Source organism: Rhizophagus irregularis, chromosome 13, assembly GCF_026210795.1.
Source record: "Rhizophagus irregularis chromosome 13, complete sequence".
Lineage (NCBI taxonomy): Eukaryota > Fungi > Glomeromycota > Glomeromycetes > Glomerales > Glomeraceae > Rhizophagus > Rhizophagus irregularis.
Window position 1 is genome coordinate 548,704 of NC_089441.1, and position 25,114 is coordinate 573,817.

General features: G+C 35.6%; 9 protein-coding genes across 9 annotated transcripts; 4 read left to right on the plus strand and 5 right to left on the minus strand.

Moving 5' to 3' along the window:
• Window positions 1-4,377: 4,377 nt before the first annotated feature.
• On the plus strand, window positions 4,378-4,802 carry OCT59_004751 (uncharacterized protein; the record flags this gene model as incomplete). Its single annotated transcript, XM_025328264.2, has 2 exons — window positions 4,378-4,631; window positions 4,721-4,802. The coding sequence occupies 2 exons, from the start codon at window positions 4,378-4,380 to the stop codon at window positions 4,800-4,802; spliced, it is 336 nt and encodes a 111-aa protein (XP_025167346.2).
• An 890-nt stretch (window positions 4,803-5,692) lies between these two features.
• Window positions 5,693-5,941, plus strand: OCT59_004752 (uncharacterized protein; the record flags this gene model as incomplete). Its single annotated transcript, XM_066137904.1, has 1 exon — window positions 5,693-5,941. One exon carries the CDS (start codon window positions 5,693-5,695, stop codon window positions 5,939-5,941), a length of 249 nt encoding a protein of 82 aa, XP_065997100.1.
• A 4,998-nt stretch (window positions 5,942-10,939) lies between these two features.
• Window positions 10,940-11,359, plus strand: OCT59_004753 (uncharacterized protein; the record flags this gene model as incomplete). Its single annotated transcript, XM_066137905.1, has 1 exon — window positions 10,940-11,359. One exon carries the CDS (start codon window positions 10,940-10,942, stop codon window positions 11,357-11,359), a length of 420 nt encoding a protein of 139 aa, XP_065997101.1.
• A 787-nt stretch (window positions 11,360-12,146) lies between these two features.
• Window positions 12,147-12,662, plus strand: OCT59_004754 (uncharacterized protein; the record flags this gene model as incomplete). The annotated part of the gene is made up of 1 exon (XM_066137906.1): window positions 12,147-12,662. The coding sequence occupies one exon, from the start codon at window positions 12,147-12,149 to the stop codon at window positions 12,660-12,662; it is 516 nt and encodes a 171-aa protein (XP_065997102.1).
• A 7,613-nt stretch (window positions 12,663-20,275) lies between these two features.
• On the minus strand, window positions 20,276-20,676 carry OCT59_004755 (uncharacterized protein; the record flags this gene model as incomplete). Its single annotated transcript, XM_066137907.1, has 2 exons — window positions 20,276-20,503; window positions 20,596-20,676. 2 exons carry the CDS (start codon window positions 20,674-20,676, stop codon window positions 20,276-20,278), a joined length of 309 nt encoding a protein of 102 aa, XP_065997103.1.
• Window positions 20,677-20,785: 109 nt separating this feature from the next.
• Window positions 20,786-21,256, minus strand: OCT59_004756 (uncharacterized protein; the record flags this gene model as incomplete). Its single annotated transcript, XM_066137908.1, has 1 exon — window positions 20,786-21,256. The coding sequence occupies one exon, from the start codon at window positions 21,254-21,256 to the stop codon at window positions 20,786-20,788; it is 471 nt and encodes a 156-aa protein (XP_065997104.1).
• An 82-nt stretch (window positions 21,257-21,338) lies between these two features.
• On the minus strand, window positions 21,339-21,833 carry OCT59_004757 (uncharacterized protein; the record flags this gene model as incomplete). Its single annotated transcript, XM_066137909.1, has 1 exon — window positions 21,339-21,833. One exon carries the CDS (start codon window positions 21,831-21,833, stop codon window positions 21,339-21,341), a length of 495 nt encoding a protein of 164 aa, XP_065997105.1.
• Window positions 21,834-21,932: 99 nt separating this feature from the next.
• OCT59_004758 (uncharacterized protein) lies at window positions 21,933-23,780 on the minus strand (the record flags this gene model as incomplete). The annotated part of the gene is made up of 1 exon (XM_066137910.1): window positions 21,933-23,780. The coding sequence occupies one exon, from the start codon at window positions 23,778-23,780 to the stop codon at window positions 21,933-21,935; it is 1,848 nt and encodes a 615-aa protein (XP_065997106.1).
• Window positions 23,781-23,863: 83 nt separating this feature from the next.
• On the minus strand, window positions 23,864-25,030 carry OCT59_004759 (uncharacterized protein; the record flags this gene model as incomplete). Its single annotated transcript, XM_066137911.1, has 1 exon — window positions 23,864-25,030. The coding sequence occupies one exon, from the start codon at window positions 25,028-25,030 to the stop codon at window positions 23,864-23,866; it is 1,167 nt and encodes a 388-aa protein (XP_065997107.1).
• Window positions 25,031-25,114: the final 84 nt, after the last annotated feature.

A 25,114-nucleotide genomic window follows, 5' to 3' on the forward strand; every position in this document is an offset into this window, starting at 1 on the left:
TTCTCAACACGACTATATATGATATTAAACCCTTGCTGCTTTGCCCGACTTTCAATAGTTTCAAATGCTTGCTTCCAAGTGGTGAAAGCCTTTCCTTGATACAAAACTGGTTCAGAGTTTTCTTGTTGCATTGTAGTAAACAAAGGTATAAGGTGTGTAAAAAGCAAAAAAAAATAAAGGGACGTACAAAAAAATTAGGTAAACAAATAGTAACTTTTGTGTTACAATCACAATTCATATATTTACTAGCCAATAAAATTAAGCATTGTCCGCACACTAATATTTTCGTTTATTCAGAACTAAAACCAAGTTAATGACATTTATAAAAGCAATAACATATACTATTAGTCCTATCAACACTTTACCGAAAATGAAAAGTCTTTTTTTAACAAGATTTAAAATTAAAATTAAGCTTCTGCAATAAAAGAAGTCTTTTAATATAATATTTACCAACTCTCTATCAAAATAAAAAGACAATACCATCAAGAAAGTAAGAAAAGTAAGGATTAATCATTAATTATTAGACCTTTTCTATATAAGAATTTTATGTGTATGTAATTAATTACTTTATTAAAAAAATTGTTAAGCATCCTGGTTCCTAATTTATATACTTTAATCATTTCCAAAGGCTGTTTCATACACCATTAGCCCATATAACACCTACCGAAGTAAAAAATAACAAAGGTACCAAAAAAATGGAGAAAAAAGGATTTATACCATTTATCCTGGTAGAGCGTTAGAATTTTTCCGCCAAACAATTTCTACTAGTCCTTTATTACCTGGTATGTTTCGTCCGACGGTATCAGCTTTAAAGTTTGGCTTTAACAACGTGAAAACCCCTAAAAAAAGAAAAAAAACTCATTAATATTATCATTTATAATAGGTTATTACATACACCATTAGCCCATATAACACCTACCGAAGTGAAAGGTAACAAAGGTACCTTAGAAATGGGATCAGTTTTAAAGTTTGGCTTTAACAACGTGAAAAAAACCTAAAAAAAGAAAAAAAAACTCATTAATATTATCATTTATAATAGGTTATTACATACACCATTAGCCCATATAACACCTACCGAAGTGAAAGGTAACAAAGGTACCTTAAAAATGAGATCAGCTTTAAAGTTTGGCTTTAACAACGTGAAAGAACCTAAAAAAAGAAAAAAACTCATTAATATCATTTATAACAGGTTATTACATGCACCATTAACCTATATAACACCTACCGAAATGAAAAAAAACACAATTGGCGGTAAATCTTAGCTTTTACAACGAAAAAAAACCTAAAAAAAAAGAAAAAACACCTGTTAGTGTTGTTTCTAAAAGCTTCGCGTACACCAACAACCTGAATAACACCTACCGAGACTTCGCCAAAGTGGAAAGTAAGAGGTCTTCTTTAGAAAGGAAATCAAATTAAAGAACCTAAAAAAAAGAAGAAAATTGGTTAATATTGTTTACAAGAGGTTAATACATATACAAAAACTTTGAAGAGGCCGTTTAAATTAGTTCATAGTCTATATAACCGACACTTACCAATATTTTTTCCAAATGAGAAGAAGGAAGAGTAACGAAATTGACATTAAACTTCCGTTGTGAAAAGAATCTAAAGTGAAAGAATCTAAAGTAAAAAAAAAATCGTTAATAGTGTTTTTAAGGTTATTAAACACGGTGTATTAAACTTCACCTACCGAGTCTTTAAAGAACGAAAAGTCTCTTTTCAAATGATATTAACGTCAAAATCCACAACGCAAAGGACCTGAAAAAAGAAAAAAAAACCTTTAGTGTAGTTTTCAAAACAAGACAAAAAAGAAGAAAAAAGAAACCAACCATCGAATATAAACATGATAAACAATGTTTTTAATGAAAACGTAATTAGAAAAGAAATGTAAAGGTTTGTTTTTATTAAAGGGTAGGGACAAAGAAACCAAAACAGATCGAAGAATTTTTTAAAAAAAAATTTTTTAAGATCGTGTTACAATTGAAATTTGACGCGCCACAAAAAAATTTTTCGCCAATAAAATTAGGAGGCGCATGCCCTTGCGACATATCGCGGGTGCGATAAAAAACAAAACCCAATTTTAAAATATTAAGTGAAAATTAATTTCTATTAATATAATTTTAATAATTTTTATTCTGAATTTATTAGTTAGAAAAAAAATATATTTCATTTTTTTTGCTTTATATTAATATTTTTAATATACTGATTGAATTCAATAAATCATTTTTAATTCATGACGTAAACATCGAGTTCATTGCTAAATAAATATTAAAGTCTTTAATTTCTAATTGTACTTTTTTAATAAAATGTTCAATTACAAATTTATACTTCGGTAGAAGAAAGTGGTGATATATAGAACACGTGTATGATAAGGTTTGTCTAATTGTATACGTCGTTTAAGGATGTTATTTATTAAACTTGTTTATTAAAAAATTAATAAAAATTCGGTTGTTAAAAAATAAGTTTGGATAACCGTGACATAAAATTCACAGCCTTGGGCTGCATTAGGGAATTTGACCAGAATTATTTTGAGATACCAATTAACCGTCTTAATCGATTAATTTAATCGTCTACAATAACACAGCCACAGAACAGTCAGAACATCCATAATATATTTTTAGTTTGATTTGATTTATATTTTTTAATTTGTATTTATTACGTTGTTTTTTATCTGTACTTTTTATGTTTAATTATTTTTCTATTTTTTATCTTCGTTAATTTGTTTTTTTTTAATTTGTTGTTTTTTTTTATTTAGTAGACGATTTATAACTAGTGGCAAGGACATTAAGGAGTCTTGGAGGAGATTAGCCTATGTATCTGCCTTCTATTATAAAAATAATTAGTATGTTTCTTAAACAATACTAGGAGTTTAGGACCACTTCTTTTTTTATAGTTTCGTTTCTTTCGTGTTATTCTTGAAATTTCTTTACAAACGGATTGAGTATTTGACTAACGAATTGAAAAGTTTTTAAAATTTTTGAAAATAGCTAGATGTAAATTTGATCGAGCATAACCGTCATTGAATCATTTATTTAATCGATTATCCCGATTCTGGCCGAAATTATTCCAGTGCGGGCCCAAATTTACTACAAAAATTGTTGATTTAAGCACATGGTCAATTAGCAAATCAAAGTTAAAATTATCAATAATGATTTGATATAAAAATGCATAAAATAATCCAAATAGTTCAAGGAATATGGGAAAGAAAAGTTAGAAACTAATGTGACGTTCTACTAGAGGCGTGAACAAGAGCGACAAAGAATAAGATGTACTTTCAAAACTGCTGATATACATCTAAAGAAAAAGATATTAATAATATTGATTTTTTTTGATAATTCCTTTTGTGCATACTAAACCACTTACCGAATTCAATTGTAATATTCTAAAGTTTCACTTTAAATTAAACAAAGCTTTTTGCCGCGTTATCTAGTGAAATATGAATCTGGGTGATATCTTAAAGAATAAACATTAATTGTGCAAAATTTCCCTTTTGTTTAAGTATATTATCCTTTTATTATTAACCACAAACTGCAAACTCATAAAAATCTCGGTATTAGATTTTAAATTTTAAATTGAAAGAAAATAGTCGAATAAGCAACTTGTATTTGTAAATCAGGCCCAAACATGTGCTACATAAATAATACGTACTGAACCTAAGTTTTCAAGTTTAAAAAAAGTTTAGTTCTAAGGAAACAACCGAAAACTTTTTCCAACTAATTAGATAAATATCAAAAAATTTTTAGGTTTATCTAATTGACTGTCGTTTATTATTATTATTTTTAATTTAAATAGTTCCAAGTGGAAAAGAGCTTATATGGATTCATGATATACATTATTTAATTTATTACTTTTAATTGAATTTAGTAAACTGTTCATTAACCGATTTTTATAGATTCGGTTAACTTTATTTTATTTTGTCGCAAAATCACTGACAGGTTTTTATCTTACATAGGTTGAATTCGTAGAAAAGAATTTCGATTTGTAAGTTGGTTTATACATAAAAACCATTACTAATGGTTATTTATTTATTGTTAAATAAAACCATAACTGATAAATAATAAGTAAAAGAAAGTTGTTCCTATCATAATTTTATAATTCGGATAAATCAAATGAATCATATAATTTCCTTGATTTCAAATCCTTCTTCTATTGTTGTAGTATGTATTCTATACTTGGTCCACGTGGTCCAACCTTGGTCCAACAACTAGAAATTATAGAAAAAACATAACTATTAAACTAGATATAAATTTTCTTACGTGATTATTTCGATCACGCGATTAGGACTGATCAATCGGCGAGTTTGTGTAACACTACCGACATTGTTGTTATTGTCCAATTATTTTATTATTCATTTTCCACTTTAAAATTCAATTAATTATAATGGTTGAAAATTATTTGTCAAAATTATCTCAAAATTTGCTTGATGTTTTAAATGATGAAGAATTTTACGATATTATTATTGAAGTTGGTAAAAACCCTTACGTAAAAATATTTCGTACACATGTGGTTATTTTATATTATCGTTCCCCTTATTTGAAAAGAATTTTATCAACTAATAAAAAGGAAAATGATAGAACTTTTGCGCACATTAAATTATCAAATATTTCATCAGAAAATTTTTCAATAATTTTAAGGTACTAATATAAAAATAAATATATTGTTACATTATTATTTTTTTGCTTTATTTTTCAGAAAGTAAAAATATATTCATAATTTTTTATAGATATATAATTTATGGAGGTAATGATTCTTTAGAGGAGTGTGATGTTTTAGATATCATTAAAAATTTTGGGTGCTTCAAGTGAATTAAGTCTTCAGGAATTGGTCGCTTTATTTACAATCATTTTTGATTGAAAATAAAACAAATTGGACTGAAGAAAATTTTAATTTTATATATCAAACAAGTTTTGAAAACAATTCTTTATTGGAACTTCAAAAATTTTATATTGATTTAATATCAAAAGACCCAGATTAAGATATTTAAACCATCAAATTTTTCTTCAATTCCGGAAAAAATTTTGATATCTCTTATTCAGAATGATCAATCTTCAAATGAGCGAAGTTCAAATTTTGGGATCAAGTGATTAAATTGGAGAATCACTCAAAATTCAGATCTTTCCTTTAATTTTACAAACTAGTGCTGTATTCAAAAGATGATTTCAAACTTTAAAAAATAGTATCCATTTATTAAATTTTATAATTTAACTTCTAAAGAATTTATGATAAAGTATTACCTTTCAGAAAACTTTTACCAAAGGAATTATATGAAGATTTATTAAAAGCTTTTTTTTGAGTCTTTCAGATACCGATAGCAAGTCAATAAATAAAACAAGGCATTATAAAACTAATGATAATTTATTCTTAACAAACAACGATAAGAATTTTGTAACAAAGGTTGTTAGTGGTCAAGTAAACAAAATTAGTGAAAAAGATACAAATTGATTAATGATAATATACACTCCCCGCGTCAAAAGTTTAGGACCACCTAAATTTTTTTGTGGTCTGATCTCTATTTGTCACTTGCATAAAATGTCACATCCTTTATGCAGTGTAACTAACACTATTAATATTCGTAACATGCGAGGTGGTGTAAGATTATCCCTGAAACGAAAACTATTTATGACGTACGTTAATTAGTAATGTTTATTACACAAAGTTTTAGCTTCTTTTTTGTTTTAAAAAAAAAATAAACATAATGGTTAAAACAAAAGAACTAACGGATTTCGAACGTGGAAAGGTTATCAGTTATTATAAAGCTGGTGACACTGAAATAGCTATTTCAGAAAAAACAGGCTATGGAAAAACCACTATCCACAATATAATAACAAAATATCGTAAAACAGGTGCTATTACTGTTGCTCCTCGAAGTGGTCATCCAAAGAAGCTGACTGTAAGGGATAAACGAAAATTTAAGGGAAATTTTTATTGCATCCACTGGAAATGATATCAGCAGAAGTACTATGCAATGAACATTATATGGCATGGGTTATAATAGCTGTACAGCACTTAGAAAACCCAGTATTAGTGAACGTAATTGAAAAATACGATTAAATTGGACTCGTGAAAGATGTTTATGGACCATAGATGATTGCAAGAAAGTAGTGTGGAGTGATGAATCTCGATTCACCATGTTTTAAAATGATGGAAAAATTCAGGTTTGGCGTCTTACAGAAGAAAAATATGATATTAATTGCTTCGTCCCAACAGTGAAACATGGTGGAGGTGGAGTTATGATGTGGGGGTGTTTTTCATGGTTTGGGTTGGGTCCCTTGGTGAGGATTGATGGTTGAATTAATAGTCAAAGGTACATAGAAGAGATACTTGGGTGTCACATGATACCATTTTTAGAAAGTTTTGAAGAAGAAAATGGGGACTATCTGTTCCAGCAAGACAATGCACCAATTCACACTAGTGCAAGGACGCGAAATTTTATAGAAGAAAGTGAAATAAATTTGCTACCATGGCCAGGACAAAGTCCTGACCTTAACCCTATTGAATATTTGTGGGATGAGCTTGAAAGGCGCATACGAGCTAACGAGCAAAGCAAAATAATCCTAAAAATTTAGCAGAATTGGAGGTACTTCTTCAAGAATGTTGCTTAGAAATTCCGAGTAAAGTTTACCAAAAGCTTGTGGAAAGCATGATTTGTAGAATTGATGCAGTCTTAAAAAGCTCGTGGGTATCTCACAAGATACTGAGGAATAATGTTTTTATTATATTTTTATATAGTAGGTTTCGTAAATTAATTTTTTTATTTACATTTTCATTAAAAATTAAGCATTTTTATTAAAAAACTTTAGCATTATTTTAATTTATACAGTGCGGTACCTCTATAATAGGTATCCCTTATATCTTGTGATCTAATGGTCAGAATTTTATAAAATTTTAAAATTAGATAGCTTTTAAAAAGATTAATACATTAAGCAAATAAAAAAATTTTCTCAATTTTTTTTGCTGACATAATACAAAATCACATGACTTAAAATACATTTGATTGGCTAATACAATACTTAATGTTAATTAGAATTATGCATAATTTTTTATATATAATTTATTATTCATTATAATTATTTAAAGTAATTTGATTAAGCATATCATCAGGAACTTTTCTATAGGATTTATATTTTTTTTAGCAAGTTTTCCTGTAATTCTTTTTTGAGAAATAAACATAATATAATTTGCAATAAATAAAAACTACCAAAATTTTTTTTAAATTTTTTTTCAAAATTTTTTTAATAAAGCATGGGTAAGTTTATAAGCTAAAATGATTTATTTGAATAAGTACTATCAAATTATTGTTTTTTTTATGTTACACAAAAATCACTTATTCTCAAATTTTTCCCATCATAATAAATTACCTGAACTTCAAACTTATGTAACATTAGCAAAATTTATTATTTTTTAATCTAACCTGATAAGTTTAAAAGCTCTTGATATGCTTTATTAAAATTATTGGTTAGAATTTTAAAATATTATTTTTTGCTAATGTGACATCTTTTTGAAAATGGGTTGGTTATAGAGGTACCACACTGTAGTTTTGTGAAGTTATGGGCCAGAAATTATATTTTTTTATTATACATAACAAGAGGTTTAATAAAAATTTTTTTTTATACATTGCAGAAACTTCATTTTTTTAAACAACGTTGTCACTACGCTATAATCACATGATTAGCTCATTGTCTTGTGCGTCGCTATCAAACGTCATACGACGCGTTGCAAAAGTAAGAAAATGCATTGCCACTATACTTTTTTAATTTACTGTAAAAACGATTTCACTATACTTATTTTACTATTGTGAATATACAGTCTATGTGCTATTATTTATTATTTACAACGTTGTAAACATACTTTAATTACAAATATTTAATAAAGTAAATAATGCAATTTATTTTTACGCCAAATTATACATTATTATTAATAATATAATTCCCTGTATAAAATATAAAAGCATCTAAAAATAAATTATTCCATGCATCCAAATACTCCAAGAAGAACTGACCATTTACAAAAAAGAATAAATGAAACATTAGTGAATGTTTCGTTAAAATGGATTAAAAATTCCTGCTCTCCCTACTGAAATCCACACATCCAGAAAAATTGGCTGTCTAAAAAAAAGAATAAAAATAAACATAAGTTTCGTTAAAATAAAAAATTCAAGGAAGATTGCTGAAATACTCACCAAAATTCCATGATTTTACACGTCCTAGTACTGGTCCCTTATAAAATAGAAGAAAATAACAAAATATTAGTAAGTTTCATCAAAAAGTAAGGTTCGTTAAAATAAAGATAAAAAGAAATCCGTTGAAAAATTTGCTGAATTCAACAAAAATCCAATCTTCGACCATCTAAAAAAAAATATGAATGAATTGTTAAAAAAATATTTTGTTGAAAGAAATATATTAAATCCTTTCCCTATCGAATTCTCACACGTCCTAACGAACAAAGAAAAACCCCCAAAAAAGGAAAATTAGTATATATATAAATGAACAAAAACCAAATAAAATAAAAAAACCTACCTAAAAGAGCACCATTCGCACATCCAAAGAGTTGGAGACCCATCTAAAATAATGAAAAACGAAATTGTTAGGTTAACATTTCGTTAAAATAAAAGTTTAAGAATGTAAAAAAAAATACCGTAATCTGCGTCTAAGGACCCTGAAGCTGCCTAAAAAACTGAAATGTCAGTAAACATTTCATTAAAGAATAATTTAAAAAATCACTTTTCCTACCAAAATTCCCACACGTCCAAATATTCAAAGACTACAAAAATGAACAAATGAAACATTAGTGAATTTTTTGTCAAGAGAAACAATAAATAGTAAAAAAAACTTCACCCACCAAATTTTCCATGTATCTAGATACTGTATTTTGTCTACAAAAAGAAAAAAAAAGAAACTTTAATTGTTTCTTTAAAAAGTAAAGAGAAAAAAAGTTCTTTTTTTAATTAAAATAAAAAACTGCTAAAAAAACGATTTACCCACCAAATTTTCCATACACCCAAACATATAAAAAACGCCTAAAAAAGTAAAAAATGAGTGTTAATAACCTTCATTAATAAGAGAAACAACTTGAAGAGAGAAACTTATGAAACCATGTTCAAGGGGATTCAAAGTAGCTGCTAAAAAAAAAAGTAAAGAAAAAAATGGGGAAAGGGTGAGAAAAACAAAAAGAAAAAGAAAGGATAAAAGAAAGGGGAAAGAACAAAGAGGGAAAGAGTGGGAGAGAGGAAATTGAAAAGAGGAAATTATGAAAGGAAAGAGAAAGCTAACGAAAAAAAAGATTAAGCTTAAAAAAGCTTAGTCTTTATCAAACTGCAATTTGCGGATCATCATTAATTTGAATGATTTTTGAAATAAACTATTCTCTTGTATTTAGTGATTTATATACGATAATTTCTTCTTTCCATGCACGTTCTCTTCACATTATTTTACCCTCTTAACTATTGAAACTTATCTTTAATTTTTTTTTAAAAGTTTTTTAAATCGAAACTTTTTAATTATTTCTTTTAATTTTTTTAAAAGTTTTGATCGAACTGTCAAACTTTTTTTGAAAAGCTTTAAAATTTTTAACGTATAATATTAGAGATCATAAGCTTTCTCACCAGCTGGCAAAATGTATGAAATTTCTTTTAAATCACAAAGAAAGCCTTGCTAAAGTTATCTTTAGTGTAGGTCTAGTAATACATTGCCTTAATTGAGCATGGCTACGAAGTTTGTTGTTTTTTTTTTGTTATTTTGTAATGACATAATGATAATGGTGTGAAAAAAGGTAATTTTTTACGATTAAAAGATGTGGGAATAGGTGTAAAGGTGTAAAAAGGAGAATTTTTGATTAAAGAATATAGGAATAATGTAAAAAAGAAATTAAAGAAATGTAATAAATCAATAAAAAAAATAACACAGTTACGTTATTATTTTGTGCAGATTGATTAAGTCACGAATTTTTTAAGTAAACTTAGCCAAGTCACATGATCAAAATTATATACCAGTGCATTTGGAGTATTGTAAATACATATGACATTATGGGTAAAATTTGAGAAAAAAAAAAAAACTCTCTCCGCTCTACCCAATTTTTGTTAAAATGGCGCAGTAGAATTACTTTTATTATTACGAACTAGACGTTTTTTTTATTTTATTTTCGCTAGCTATTACATTTTTTTTTAACTTACAACAACTCGCGAATATACACAAGTCACTCCATATCTTTTAGTATATACATATGGTAAAAGTTTTACTTTTAATAGAATTATACAGTCAAGAGACAACGTCATATATACCCCCTTTACGTAATATACACCCCAGTAGTTATATAAGAGTTTTTTTTATTTTTAACTGTTGCTACATTATATACTTGAACCTTTATATTTTAATATTCAAAATATAAAATTTTTACTATCTTTTATTATTATATATCCCTTAAAATGTCTTCCAAAAATTTTTCTTTGGAAAAAAATTTTTCGAAAACTCCTTTGCAGGTATCCCTGAAAAAATTCCATGTGACCAAACCAAATCGATCAGGTTACAACAAGATATATGAAATACGTCGATCAAGAAGTTTCTTTTTTGAGCTTGCTGATCATAATTCAAACACCAATAATATTCAATTAACAATACACACAAATGATTATCAGATGAACACAAAACCTATTAATTATAAAAACACGAGTTCATTTCCAAATAACAAATACCAAATTAGTGTTATGCTCACACACTTTTTTTCTTCACAAAGAGTTATACCCCGACGTATTCAACAAAAATATTTCAATATGATTCGTAATAGATTATTGGACCGAATCAATATTATAGAATCACGTGGTTCGTTGGTAACGTCCAGAAATATTCACACTCGAACTTTTTTTAATTTTAGTTACAAAAAATATAGATTTTATTTTGGAATTTTTATACCCTGTTCTCATAATCAATCAACTCCCGACACCTTCCCTATGTTAGGCAAATGTAGAATTCCCGCTCCTTTTATTATGTCACGTGATAGACGTGCTTGCGTCAATCACCAACCACAATTTTTTAAAGAAAAGATTTTTCATAATATTAAACCCAAACCTGAACACAATGATAAAGATATCACGCCTGATTTTACTAATAGTAAAACTTCACACGCTAACCTGTTGTATTTTAGATGGTTAGCTGGACGACCAAAACATATTTTCTCTAAAAGAATGGGTATATCCTTTATTTCTTCTTACCATGCTCGGGACAATTTATCGGTCCTGAAATTTCACAACAAACACATGTACAGAAAAAGACTATCCAACTTTGAAAAGATTCCAAGTCCTAATCTTCGTACACAGAAAAACAAGAAATTCGTTTTAATCGCGCTTGTCGTCGCATATTCAGTAAGATGAAATTACCTTCTGGACGTACCGCTCAACACTCAGATTATTTGGCTATGGGAAGAAAATACCGATTCCTATTCGTTAAATCACAGTATATCGTCATCGGGCTGGTAGTGTGCTCTCGCTAGCGCTCACCCCACCTCGGCCTCAAGGGCCTCGCAGTACCTACATCTCCCCTCCGTGGGGCAGGTTTACCTGCCACAGTACCATGGTCTGCCACGGTATTTTTCCACTTATTTTTTTTTCTACATTTTTTCTTATATATAACTTACTATGACAACTATGGCAACTATGGCAGACTACTTAAAAACGGAATAAAAACGCGAATAAAGCTGAAATCAAACAGAATCTCCTGCCATAGTACCTGCCATAGTATGAAAAATCTTATAATAATACTATGGCAGCCTTAGTCAGCCCCTCAGACCCCAAAACCCGATTCACGCTATGATTACCCTTTATATACTCACCTAGACCCCCAAGTATGACCCCCTATGTCCTGAACTATGGCACCCGAACTATGGCAGCCGAACTATGGCAGCCGAATTATGGCACCTGAACTATGGCACCCGAATTATGGCAGCCGAACTATGACCCCAAGTATGACCCCCTATGTCCTGAACTATGGCACCTGAATTATGGCAGCCGAACTATGACCCCCAAGTATGACCCCCTATGTCCTGAACTATGGCACCCGAACTATGACCATCAAACTATGACCACCGAACTATAACCACTTGCCCCCGTCAGAAAAAATATATTTGGCAATTGAAGATTAGGTAACTATAAGTAACATACAATGATAAACTTACACGCCGCCACTTCTCTTGCCGAAGATCTTGGTCTCGATCTTGTAGACATCTATGGAATCTGTAAATGGATCCAAATGCAGGCTTCGCCCTTCAATGACCCGGACATAGTAGCAGAGATGGTCAGAAACCTTCCGGTTAAAGAATTCAGAAAACATCTCAAGATTAACAGACTCTGGTATAACTGTTGTAAAGCCGAGTTGTGGAAGCGGCATAAAGAAGCTGAAGAGGTATACAAACAGGCAGTAGACTACTACAAAGAAGCCATTGACAATTTCAATGAAGCCGATCAGAAAAAATACACCAGGTTTGCAGGGATGGTAGTAATAGAAAGAGCACTCCTCAGATGCGGCTTTATAACGCAAGAGTCTGACTGGGAGAAATGGACTCAAATAACGTACAACATCCAATTGCTTAAGGAAGGTCGCACTCCTGACGACTCGGATGATGAATCAGATGATGGAGAGGTATCTCTCGATGACTCAGATGATGAGGAATACTTTTAGAAGGCGGTACTAATCCGTCTTCCTCTTTTTTGCCTCCTTAAGGCATTTATCAATACACTGCTTACACGTGTCATCAGAATCTAAGATTTTCTGCCCGAGTTTTTTGCATTGCCGATTGTACGCCGTCTGATGTCTTTTAGCCGCAGTTTCTTTTTTCTTCTCCTTGGTTTTCTTTTTGATAACCCAGTCTATCCCAGTAAAAGTATTCTTATGCATCCCACAAACTACACAGTCACCATGTAAACGATAGCGGCCATTTGTGGTCATATCTTGTATTTCACTAGCAGTCTCGGTTTCCTTCTTACACTTTAGGCAGTAAAATCGTGTCATCTTAAGATTTGAAGTCCGAAATCTTTCCTTTAATTTGTCGTAATATGTCGCATTTAGAGAATTACTACAAATACTACAATCTCTCCAGAGTACCGGCACGAATTCTGAAAGGTGAGGAGCACTACAACCTATATAAAAAGCCCCTAAAGGAGAAGTCATCAGAGCGTCCACGAGTAGTTGTATGGAAACCAAATGCAACACATCAGGCAGATCTTGCAGAGATGCCAGTCGACCCCAAAGGATTCCACTATTTCCTCGTAGTGGTGGAAGTCGCGGGTAAACAAGTCGATGCAGAACCCCTAAAGGATAAAACCGCAAATAAGGTTCTCAATGGATTTGTTAAAATCTACAGAAGAAATCGCATTAAGCCACCAACACATCGAATAGAGACAGACTCCGGATCAGAATTCACCAATGATCAGGTACGTGATTTTTTCCTGAACAGCCTAGGGGTGATGATGAGGTTCGGCGAACCAGGAAGACACAAACAGCAATCATACGCTGAACGAGCCATCCAAGCAATCCAGGAACCTCTCCTAAAACGAATGGTGGCACAGGAGTTGAAGACCGGGGTGATATCCGTGGAATGGTCAGAAGATTTCCGTGATGTAGTTAATAAAATAGATGAAATCTGGCAGAGAAATCCCCCAGACATTCCGACAGGGTCACCCAAAGTGTCAAAAAAGACGGAACTTCTCTCTGAAGGAACACATGTCCGAGTCAAGTTAGACGAACCTATTTCAGTACTCGGGAATAAACTCCATGGAAAATTTCGTACAGGTGACATAAGATGGAATCCCAATATCCGTGTTATCAAAAAAATGATCCTCTCACCCGAACAGCCTCCTACGTATCTTCTTGATGGACCACACGGGCGTCTAGGTGTATCCAGATGTGCGTACACCCGAAAAGAGTTGCAGATTGTTCCAGAAAATGAACATCCCCCACCTGACTCCGTGATAAGAGGGCAACCCGAAAGATTTGTACCTGAGCGGATACTCCGGCATCGCATCAGGAAGGGTCAAGACCAGTATCTAGTCAAGTGGGAACGATACCCAGATACCGAAGCCACTTGGGAACCCGCTGACCGGTTGGAGGAGGATGTCCCTGCCTTAATCCGCAAGTTTTGGGAATAAAAAATAAATATTCCCTATTTTTTGTCTCCTCGATTCACGTCAGAAACTATCGGGATAAAAACATTCTTCTCATTACAAGTAAGGGCGATATGTTCACGTGATTCATGGACATCATAATTGTAACGTTTCAGACACGTCCGGCTCAATCCAATCTCCCTATGCTTGTAATCGCTTAAAACCGCGAGATTCTCAGTGATTACACAATCAGGGGTTAGTTTGATTGACACACCTTTTACCATGCCGAATGTCCTACCAGAACCCGGAGCACCGGATATGTTATGTGTAATACTCTTGTCGATATCCAACCCTAATTCTTCAGCGGCTTCCCTCTGAATAAAAGACGCGTTAGCACAAGTGTCTGCTAAACACTGAATTGCTATCTCATTGACCTTCCCATCCAGCGCTAAAAGATCTTTAGTATTCTCCAAACGAGCTATGTCAATATCCATCGGGTCATCTTCCCTGATATCCTCTTCTTGTTTTTCCTCAACTAGGTCTTCTGGAATCTCTGTACTTTTACGAGCAGACTTTAATTCTTCCCGAAGAATCTCGCGGAGTAATTTTCTAAAATCTGCAGACCTTAATAAACTTAATGAATCATTTTTGGTGACGGCTTTTATAAGTGTGGGCTTACTACTAGTAACCTTCACAGGAATCTTAATAGGAGTCATTTTAACTGATTTTTTTGGAACAGATTTAAGAAGTTTCGAGATACTTACACTCTTATCCGAGTTTACTTTTTTTTTGTACTTCAAACCGCACAAATCCGAAAACCACCTTCCTCATCGGGAACAATTTTCAAGTCATCAAAACTCGCGGTATTAGTATCAATATCCATAGCATCATCATTAAGATCGAGGTTTCTCATTGCTCGGGCTAATTCCAAATCATCGCGTCTATCTTTAGCCTTCTGAAGTCTCTTTGGAAATCTTTTAGACGTCTCATATCCCATAATAAGATCAATAACATGTTGATCATCCTCACTAGTCCACTCAGGAGCATCAGGGTCACCAGGGTCATCACCAAAATCATGATCTACATAACCATCATCCCAATCAGGATCCTGATGATCCTGAACAACGCGTAGCCGTGGCTTTGGCCGAACAGGTTTAATCTGTTGTCTATAGACCGGTGGTTTACGAACTGGCTTAGATGCTTGTAATTGTTTAAATTGTGCCTGGAAATTCTTGGTAAGTTCCTCGGCTTGTGCCTTGAGCAATTCTTGTAATCGTTCTTGAGTAATAACGTCTGTCGACCTTTGTATTACAGCACCTTCGTGTGGAGTCACGGGATGAGTATAGCCAGCCAATTCCTCTTTTTTAGCCTTTTCAATACCCTGACGCCTTTGTAATCCATAGAACATTTCGCCCTTTCGTCGCTCAAGATCACTTAATCTATCGATTAATATATTAAGAGGCGCCGCCCCGATTCTGGAAGCTTCAATAACGTTTTCTGGCAAAAGTCCTCTATAGAACTGGTCAGTAACCATAATTCGATTATATCCTACAATATCCCCAGCCCTCTCAACTCGCTTATAGTAAGATCGAACAGGTTCGCCTTGTTCCTGGTAAAGGTTACTAAATCGTATCTGAAGTCTTTCTTCCACGACGGTTGGAAAATTTGTGCGCATATGCATAAATGCTTGATCCAGGAGAATCCCCTGTAAGACTATCGGTTGATTCTGGACAGCAGCATTAAATGGACCTCCATGATTTCCCAACCCATTAACGGGTTGATGAGTAGGACGTCCGCCCGCACGCCTCCACTGCTCTTCAACTTTAAAATTCGATCTAATGATATCAGCGCGTGATGGGAAAAATGCATCTCCAACGGTTACCGCCGCATTACCTGCAACCCTTGAATATACATCAGCATCAGACCCGGGTAAGTAAGTACCAACATGTAATCCATTAGCAACCTCAGGAACAGCCAAAGCTCTGAATGCTCGGCGAGTAGCACCGGCTCCACCATTTGCAGCAGCCACTAACCGAATATTTGAGAGTTCCCAATTTTTTCCAGTAAGTTCTGCATCAAACCACCTCGCCGCTTCATCTCTCATACAGCTACGAACACAGGTCGAAATGCTAAAAATCGGCAAAAAAAATGGCGCGAAAAGCAGTGGCTATTCTTGGCTATTCTTGGCTATTCTTGGCTGTTTTTGGCAATTTACGAATTAACCTATACTATTTGCAAATAGTTTATACAAATTTGCGAATAGTTTATGCGATTTGCGCCATTTTTTTTGCCTATTTTTGATCATTTAACGTGTGGAAGAACCCCTATCGCTCTCACCCGACCAGGAGGCGCACCGGCATCGTCCAATGGATCAATACCAACGGTATTAATATACCCTAAAAAGTTATCAATAAAAAGATTAAGATCTTCATCTTCCCGACCATGAAATATGGGGGCAGCTATACCAACAACAGCCATATCGTATTTTGTGGATGGTTGAGAGGAGGTGGAGGAGGGTTCAATTGTCTAATCCGAAACCATTGTACTTGGATACGCAGAGTGGCTATTTGTTGGAAAAGTCGATTCCTAAGACGTCCCAATGTCCGAATTCCAAAAAGAACCCGATTATTGGCATATACAAGCCGATTTCGTGCCACATCACGCTCGCCTATAGCCCTATTACGTTCACCTATAGCTCTATTACGTTCTCCTTTCATAAGATTATATTGCTGCTGAAGACGATGATTAGTCGTCCGCATACCACCAAACTCACGTTCCAATTCAGCCAAATTAGCTTCTAAACTAGTAATAGTATCTTGTACGTTATTTAGCTCATCTTGTGTAAGACCTAACAAACCTGTTTGAACCTCGAGTTCGTCTTGTAATTCATCGCATTCTTTTCGAGATCGATCGCGTTCCGCTTTTAATATATCGCGTTCTTCGTATGTTTCTCTACAGCGATGAATTAATAAATTAAGAGCATATTTAAGACGATGGTTTGCATTTTGTACATCTCGATTAACAACCATGCGATCACTGACAGTTAAAAAATCTGTTAGATCCTTAATTACCGCAACTAATGGTATATTATTCATATCACGCAAATCCCTAGGAGGCGGTCCAGTAGGCTCTGAAGGAGTATAAATTGCAATTGGTGTCGACATCGTATTTAAACTAAGATAGAATAAAATTCAAATGGATCTTTATGTATACAATTTGGACGAGTACACGACCGACTCGAGACAGGGTAATGAGTTTGCCCCATCATGGCCTTTCCGTCTTGCCGTAGCAGGAAGTTCTGACTCGGGTAAGACAACTATGATCATTAATTTATTAATGGGAGACAAGAAGGCAAAGGAGGATGGCGAAAGGTACATATTATGTGATGCGGTAATTCTAGTTGGCAGATACCTCGATGAACCGAAGTGGGCAGTCGTACGTGATTTTTTCAAAGAAGAAGAAATTCCGTTTACCGCAGTATCCCATAGTGAGATTCCAAATGTTAAGGACTTCAACTCCACCCAGGCTACTGTGGTAATCTTCGAGGATTTGATGGATGCGCCTAAAAAAACCCAGGATCTCATCACTGGATTTTTTACACACGGACGACACAAAAATATTTCATGTATTTATGTGGCCCAAAGATTCTTTACCATTCCCAAGGCTATTCGTGAAAATGTGAATTATATTTCCCTACATGGAGGTCACGGAAGTTTGACCGATACTAAGAGGATCATCCGCCAGTATACAGAAGAATCGGAGTCACTAGCTCCAGTAATCGATGACCTTACTCTACAACGCGAATTTGTAGTGTTTGATCTTAGAAGATCCAAGAGCGATCCGTTATCCATTCGGGTTAGATGGGATACTAGTCTCAGTTCGATCACTGATCAATCTCAGTTCGATCCTAGTTCGAACTCAGTTCAATCCCCGTTCGATCCGAGTTTGAACCCAGTTCGATCAAAGTTTAGTCCTTATGGCCAGAAAGCTGTAGCTGAAGCAAAAAAGTCCTCCCAGCTAATTGAGTTTGCTCGGGAATATCCATCGCCTAAAGAGAGAAAACACCTCCTCGTATCTGGTATTATAGCTAAGAACGCAGATACCTGGATTAAGTACGTCTTTCGGGAAGCCTACGGACTATCTGGTAAAACCCTGGGATCAGACTTCCAAAAATTCTTAGCAAAAGTACGGGATAGGACCGCGAAGACTGAAATTCCAAAACCTGAGACCGTAAAGGAGTTATTCTTCCGATATGAAGTCCTGAAGTCTAGTCACCCTTTGGATAATAAAAAAATAATAGAAGGCATCGGGGTCCTTTTACAGATCTTTTCTAAGGGTCATATGGACCGTCGAGCATTACGAGTAGGGATCAATAGTATTTTGTAAGAATCTGGTTGCTTTAGCAACCCATCTCGCGAAGTTCTTCCGCAGAAGCCCTAAGAATCATGGCGCTTTTTTTACGTCCTTCGAAGTCAATCCGTAGCATCCTAGCTTTTAATCCAATAGCTCCTAAGGCTCGAGAAGCAAAGTTCTTAGTCATCGGATTTCTTACATGATTTACATAGTTCTCATAGAATGTAGTAAAGGGTTCGTCAATACCATCTGGGTATGTATTCCGTAAGAACTGATATAAGGCAATTTCCCCACTGTCACATCCAATGGCTATAAGCTGTTCAAGAAGCCACTTCCTAGTATCCTCGTATGAATCTCCGTCCATAATTTTCATATCTAGTCTTTGTGTGAATAATTGTGTAAAATCCGCATTACTTGCCCGACGGATAATCTGGACCAACTTATCCCTGGCAAGTCCCAAGGCTTGTAAAGGTTCACTCTCGTCACCAATCTTCTTTATAATCTGTCTATACAACATGCTGGATAATCCTCTATATGCCGCTTTTGCAGAGAATACTCCACAGTTCTGACACTGGTTTATTACGATTGATGTTGACATGGCTATCTTTCTTTGATTATTCGCTCATTTAGTATCCTTCACAATCTTTTTTATATATTGTTATCTTTAAATACCTGTCATTTGTATAAAAAAAAAATAACTGGCATTAAGGGATCAACCGTTGGAAAGACCGGAAGACCAGAGGACCGGAGGACTGACCATTAGGAAGCGCAGTCCTTGCACAACTTGTCCGTTAAGTCACTTGGGCTTACAGGCATGAGACATTCCCTACACAACTCAATATTAAGCTCTGCAAGTCTCAGGGCATAGTCCTCCAAAGTTCGTGGACGACCGGAAGGACCGGAGGAAGGTGTCCCGTTAGTCGTATTCTGCTGTAAGATAAAATCATCATATTCATCTTGGTCAGCTTGAATAGCGGCTCTGATTTGTTGTATATTATTGAAAGTTAACCGCTGGCCATCAAGATTTTCCTCATTATAGCGTGTTTCATTGATGATTTCCTCTATAAGCTCCTCCTTTTCAGAATGAACAAGGTAGTAGTCCTCAACTACCTCGTAGTCACTCTCAACCAGTCTATGATACGTTCTAGTACCGTGTTGAATATAGCGTCCTGTATCTGTATTTAAATATACAGGTTGTTCCTGGGTGGAGGCGGTACGGTTTGTCTACGGACAAGCCTTCCATCGATATAATCATGGGATTCCATAACTATTCGATTAAAGGTATCTCCACCAACACGGATTGGACGTCCGGTTATAGGATTAGTTATATAAGGGTATGACATGTCTTTTTTCTGTACGTGTCTACATACCTAATTGTTATCTTCAATTTACAATAACCAAGTGACATCGTCATCAGTCCTTGTCAAAAAATGCGAGGATGCCTGATGATGAGGTTACATGGTCATCAGTCCTTGTCGCAAAACACGAGGATACCTGATGAATAAGTTATTGGATTATTGGCCTAAAAAGCATTCATGGAAAAACTATGGATTATATTACAGAAAATGTGAACGGAGTTCATGTCACGTGATACCCTGAACAAATGTGTAGAGTGTCACGTGATTTCATGCGGTACGTAGATCATTTCCTTTTTGGGCGATACCCGTTCCACAAAAAATCGATTTTGGTAAAAATGCGTTTGGAACCTTGTGTAACATAAATTTCCTTTTTCGGTAATTCGGGATTACGCGGTAATGCCGGCCGGATCTAAAAAATATGACTCTGCAGGGTAATTCCTACGAAAGTCAAGTACAAAATGCTTACTCTTGTTGAGTCCATTCATACCACTCCCAGTCCCCAAGGATCGCCTCCCCATCTTTGTTCACTTAATGCATACTCTATGGTTTCCCTCTCTTGGGGGTCCACGACCATCCCATTCCTAAGCATTTTCTCCATAATATAAAGCTGATCCTCGGTGAGGCGGTCTATCCAGTTTTTATAGAAGTTGTTTACATCTTCAAACGTCATCCACTCAATATCCCCCTTTTCAAACCGCTTTCCAAGAGCCTGGATTTCCCAGTACACATCCCCGATCGTAGTGGCATAATTTTTCCACCTCTTATATGCCTCTTGACGAACTTCCTGCCACCACACTCTACCTTACTCACTGCAATAAGGTCAGTATCCGGGATCTTTGCGACAATGCGTTCGACTATTTCTACTGGTAATCGGTCCAACATGATGTTATGTTACTTATACTATAGCTATCTTCAATTACTGTATGCCTATTACACATGGATAAAAAATATATACTAAATTCGTACAGAATCGTAGGACCACAGAAGCCGCTTATGCAAGAAGTTCTGTTAAGGTTTTCTCAGCCTTGTTTTTAGTAATAGCTCGCTTTGGGGGACCGGTTGATGAGTCCTTAGTCGCATTATAATACAATTCGAAGAGGGCCTCAAGCTTATCTAGGAGAGCTTGTTTATTCTTGTATGATTCGCGGATTTTTGCTATTTTAGCAGTATATGCCGCATTATCTGGGAAGAGTTTTCTGGCCACGAACTTCACATATGATACAGGAGAATTTGCCGTTTGGATTCGCTTGATATACTTCACGTGGTCCTGGACGAGGTAACTGGTTTTGCTAAACCCAGATACTAATGCGATTACTATAGTATCTTTTAATGCGCGGATAATCTTGGGGACAGTTTCGTCAGAGACAACATTAGGCTGAATGCGCGATGCCTCGTAAATAACCTCCTCACTAGTGCTGTCAGTGCTGTTAACAATGCTTGCGAATTCGGTATATGTTGACATGATTCTTTGTACTTTGTAAAAAATATAAATCTTCAGTTACCTGTTCATTCGAATGAGAAAAAATAAATATGAACCTCGGGGTTTACACTTGGGATACTGCAAGACAGTAGAAGCGTCGCTCGGCCTTTTGCATCAATGGAGAGCCTGGTCTATATAACCAGGGGATAGCGACTTTCTGGATTATCCTAGCCGCTTTATTGTTCCTTCTTTCTATATATCTCCTAAAGGCATTCTGGATCATTTCAGCATGATGAGTATAATAGTCGAAATTAAAATGCTTTGGGCAACTATATAAATGTAGTCGCACCGCTTGATCCATGAAAGCGTCAGCTCCCCATCCGCGATCAATAAAAGATTTACAGTAGGTACAGTACCACCTATTTGGTAGTCGTGATACTATTCTCCTAATGTGCACAATATAAGCATATACAGCTTGACGAGACCTTGGATAAGGTAGCCGCCTATGAAAACCTATTCTACTACAAGTCTCATAATATTGCACAGCATTCTGAATGCGCTTAGCCCACGCGTGGAAACTTTCGTCGTCTTGTCTACCTAATCCGTTGGTGTTTTGCATTTGGGTATCTCGTAAGATTACATATCCCATAGGTTTATTCAATTATGCCATCACAATATGTCAGTAAAAAATATACATACCGGTCCCTAGCAATCATGTTCAGATAACCTTGTTCGCATTTTTCACATGGCAGTATCCCGCGGTTTCAAACTTGAAAGTCTTTAGAGTCATATCTGCATTTTCTGAACAAGTGAAAAGCGCGGGGCTATCTGGCTGTTCTTCTAAAATAAATCCATCTGTATGGATACGTCGTACTTTATCCTTGTATGGTTGAATTGCCTCAGATGTGATTTTGCGACCACGTGCTAATAAGAATGGGGCGATCCTGGGATACTCACCTTTGAAGGGATTACCCGGGTTTGTAAACTGGAATCGCCACTGGTCAGATCCTACTGGTATGATAGAGTCGAGTGTATGGCCCTCTGGAAATGTAAATGGGTCTGTTTGATCTGTGGTGAGTATCTTGTAATTACGCTTCCTCTGGTATAATGCTCCCCATAATGTGTTGAGGACTCGCTTTGCCACGCGGCCAGCTATGCCACCCTGGTTTTTAATTTTGAAGAGGAAGTGTACATACTCACCGAATATTACGGTCCCAGGGATTCTTGCGTCTCTGTCGTATATCAAGGCATTTGGCTTCCCATCCTGTATTAACTGTATATTGAGACCAAGTTTTTTTGCTCGTTGTAAGTCGATGAATGTATAGATTCCCCTTTTATTCTGTCGGAAGAGAATATTATTCCCATTTACCCTAGCACGGAATAATCCATATAAGGCATAACCCCTGTGGTCAACAAAGTCATTAAGTGTCTGGAATTTACCCCGTCTGATTGGAAAGTTCGCGTTCGATTGTTGGATACTCGGGTATAAACTTGTTGCATCGTACTGTCTTCCATAGCCCTTCCACTCGTTATCTGCCCAGATTAATCCGCCCATCATTGCATCACTTAACCACTCTGCTTCTATCGGGTCAAGAGGATCATTGGCTGGAATCCCTACACTTAATCGTTCGAATAACCAGAGAGCCGTTCTTTTGTAAGACCAGTTATGGTATGATAAGTCGATTCCTAAACCGAACTTCTTTGTCTCCTGTAGAAAGGAATTCCGCTCCTCGTGGATTCTCTGATATGCTTCTTCGAGAGTTTCATATACCCCAGTCTTACGGTTTTTCTCGACGGGGATGAAAGAACTCTTGGAATTCTTAGTTTTTTGAAACTGCCCAATTGTGCAAGACTTAACCGTTTTGCCGTTGTATATTGTGACTACATTATTGGTCCCATCTTCATGGTATACAATGGGTAAATTATGCTTTCTATCTATTTTACTGGGGTGGAGTCTTCCGGGATTTAACGTGAGGGAGTAATGGCCCTCAGACAGGATGAGAGTCGCACGTCTATCGGACTTACTCTTAGAGATTCGGGTGATGTCCCCCACAATATTAATTGCGAGACTTCCTGCGAGTTGTTCAACCTTGTCCATGCATGAAACTGGGATGGGAGCATCGCGATTGAGACCTAATGCCTTTTTGATATACTTGGGCTTTTCGATTGACTTTGGCATTTTAGAGAATGTGCCGTAGATATTTTTCAGGCATTCATACAGGCAATCATTTAGCTCCCCGTTGCAACCTCCTGCAACCGGTGGGGCATCTCTCACATAAATTATGAATCGTTCAAAATAATCAGGGTCTGCGTCATCCGGTAGTTGTGCTTCGTCGTAGTGGTCCAAGAGTGAGAAAAGGCTAGCTGGTTGGTTTCCTGATGTCCATCCACCGGGTTTCCAGTTTTCATAGGGGAGCAGGATCTGAAATTTATGTGTCGGATACCGGGATTGGAGTCGCTGTCCAAGTTTTGCTATTGCTCCTCTGGAAAATCTTGCGCCTGAATACTGTAATTCTTTGATATCCGGTCTTGTAGGTAAAGCACGGACAATCTCTGAATAAACCATTTGATGTATTTATGAATTGTGTTCAGTTGTAATATAGGTTTTTTATACAAAAAATATAAGATAACTAAGAAGTGCTTATCTTATTAAAAGGAGTCAATCTTGCTGCATACACGATCAAGATCCTCTTCATCCCAGTCGTCGATGAGTCCATTGGCGGCTTCCCATTCACGTTCCATATCGGTTTTTGGACATTCCTCGGGGATCTCTCGCGCTTTACCCTTATCTGCCCTCATAGTTTCATAACCAGAGGGGGTGGGGATAATTTCAGCATCACGATTATCCTTGTATACTCTTATTAAATCCGTGAGTTCTTTACGGCTAGGTGTTTTGGGTAAGTATCCATTATATTCGATCCAGTCCTTGAAGCGGTCTACTACTTCCCTAAGGTAGTACTGGTACTCGTTCTCAATACGTGTTGTGGGACATTCCTTTACTTCAAACGCGAGTATTTCCCAGTCATAGTCATCTGACGCGTCTTGGTACTTGGCCCATAATTCCTTACCTGTATTGTAGAGATCATTGAAGACCTGGTCCTTTGAATTTTTAACCCACGGTTTGCGATCCCATCGGTGCCTTTCATACCAAGCCCAGTGCGCTCGAGTACCTTCCTTTGGTTTAGGGTCCCAGTCAACTTCTAGTTCTGTGTCGGGTTCTGGGATAGGTTGCTCTTCAGGAGCCGGTTCTGGGTCAGGCTTAGTGACAGATGCAGAAAATTCTGCGAGGGATTCGGATTTTGTGGAAGATTCTGCGGGTGACTCGGGTTGTTGCTTAAGAACTGGGTCTACGGTTGTAGAATCCGAGTCTGATAACAAGTCATCTAAGACGTCGTAGTCATCTGACTCGGGGATGGATTCTTCTTGGTCAGATTCCTCGTCAGATAGATAACAATCTGAGAAGCTATCTATAAGTTCATCGGTGTCTGACTCATTAGTATCTTTATCGGGATCCGGTTGTTCTTCCCTTAACTCTTGTTGACGTTCTTTTAAGTGGTCAGGCTTGGGTGGAAGCGGTGGAGGAGTCTTACGAATTACAGGTGCGGGTTTTTCCTCAGCGGGTTCGGGTTTTTTCTCAGTGGGTTTTTCCTCAGCGGGTTTTTCCTCAGCGGGTTTCTCGGCAACTAACTCTACTCCCTCTACTGGTGCTTCCTGTACGTCTTGTACATCTTGGATTACTTTACTAAAATTCTCCACGATTTTTGCTTTATCTAGTATGTAATAGTTTATTCGGGTACCTGAGCGGCTTACACGCATTTTAGGGGCGAATTGTTTAATCTCCATACCGAATTTATTGTCACTTAGTGTTTTGTTTTCACCCTTCTCACTGCACCAATTCTG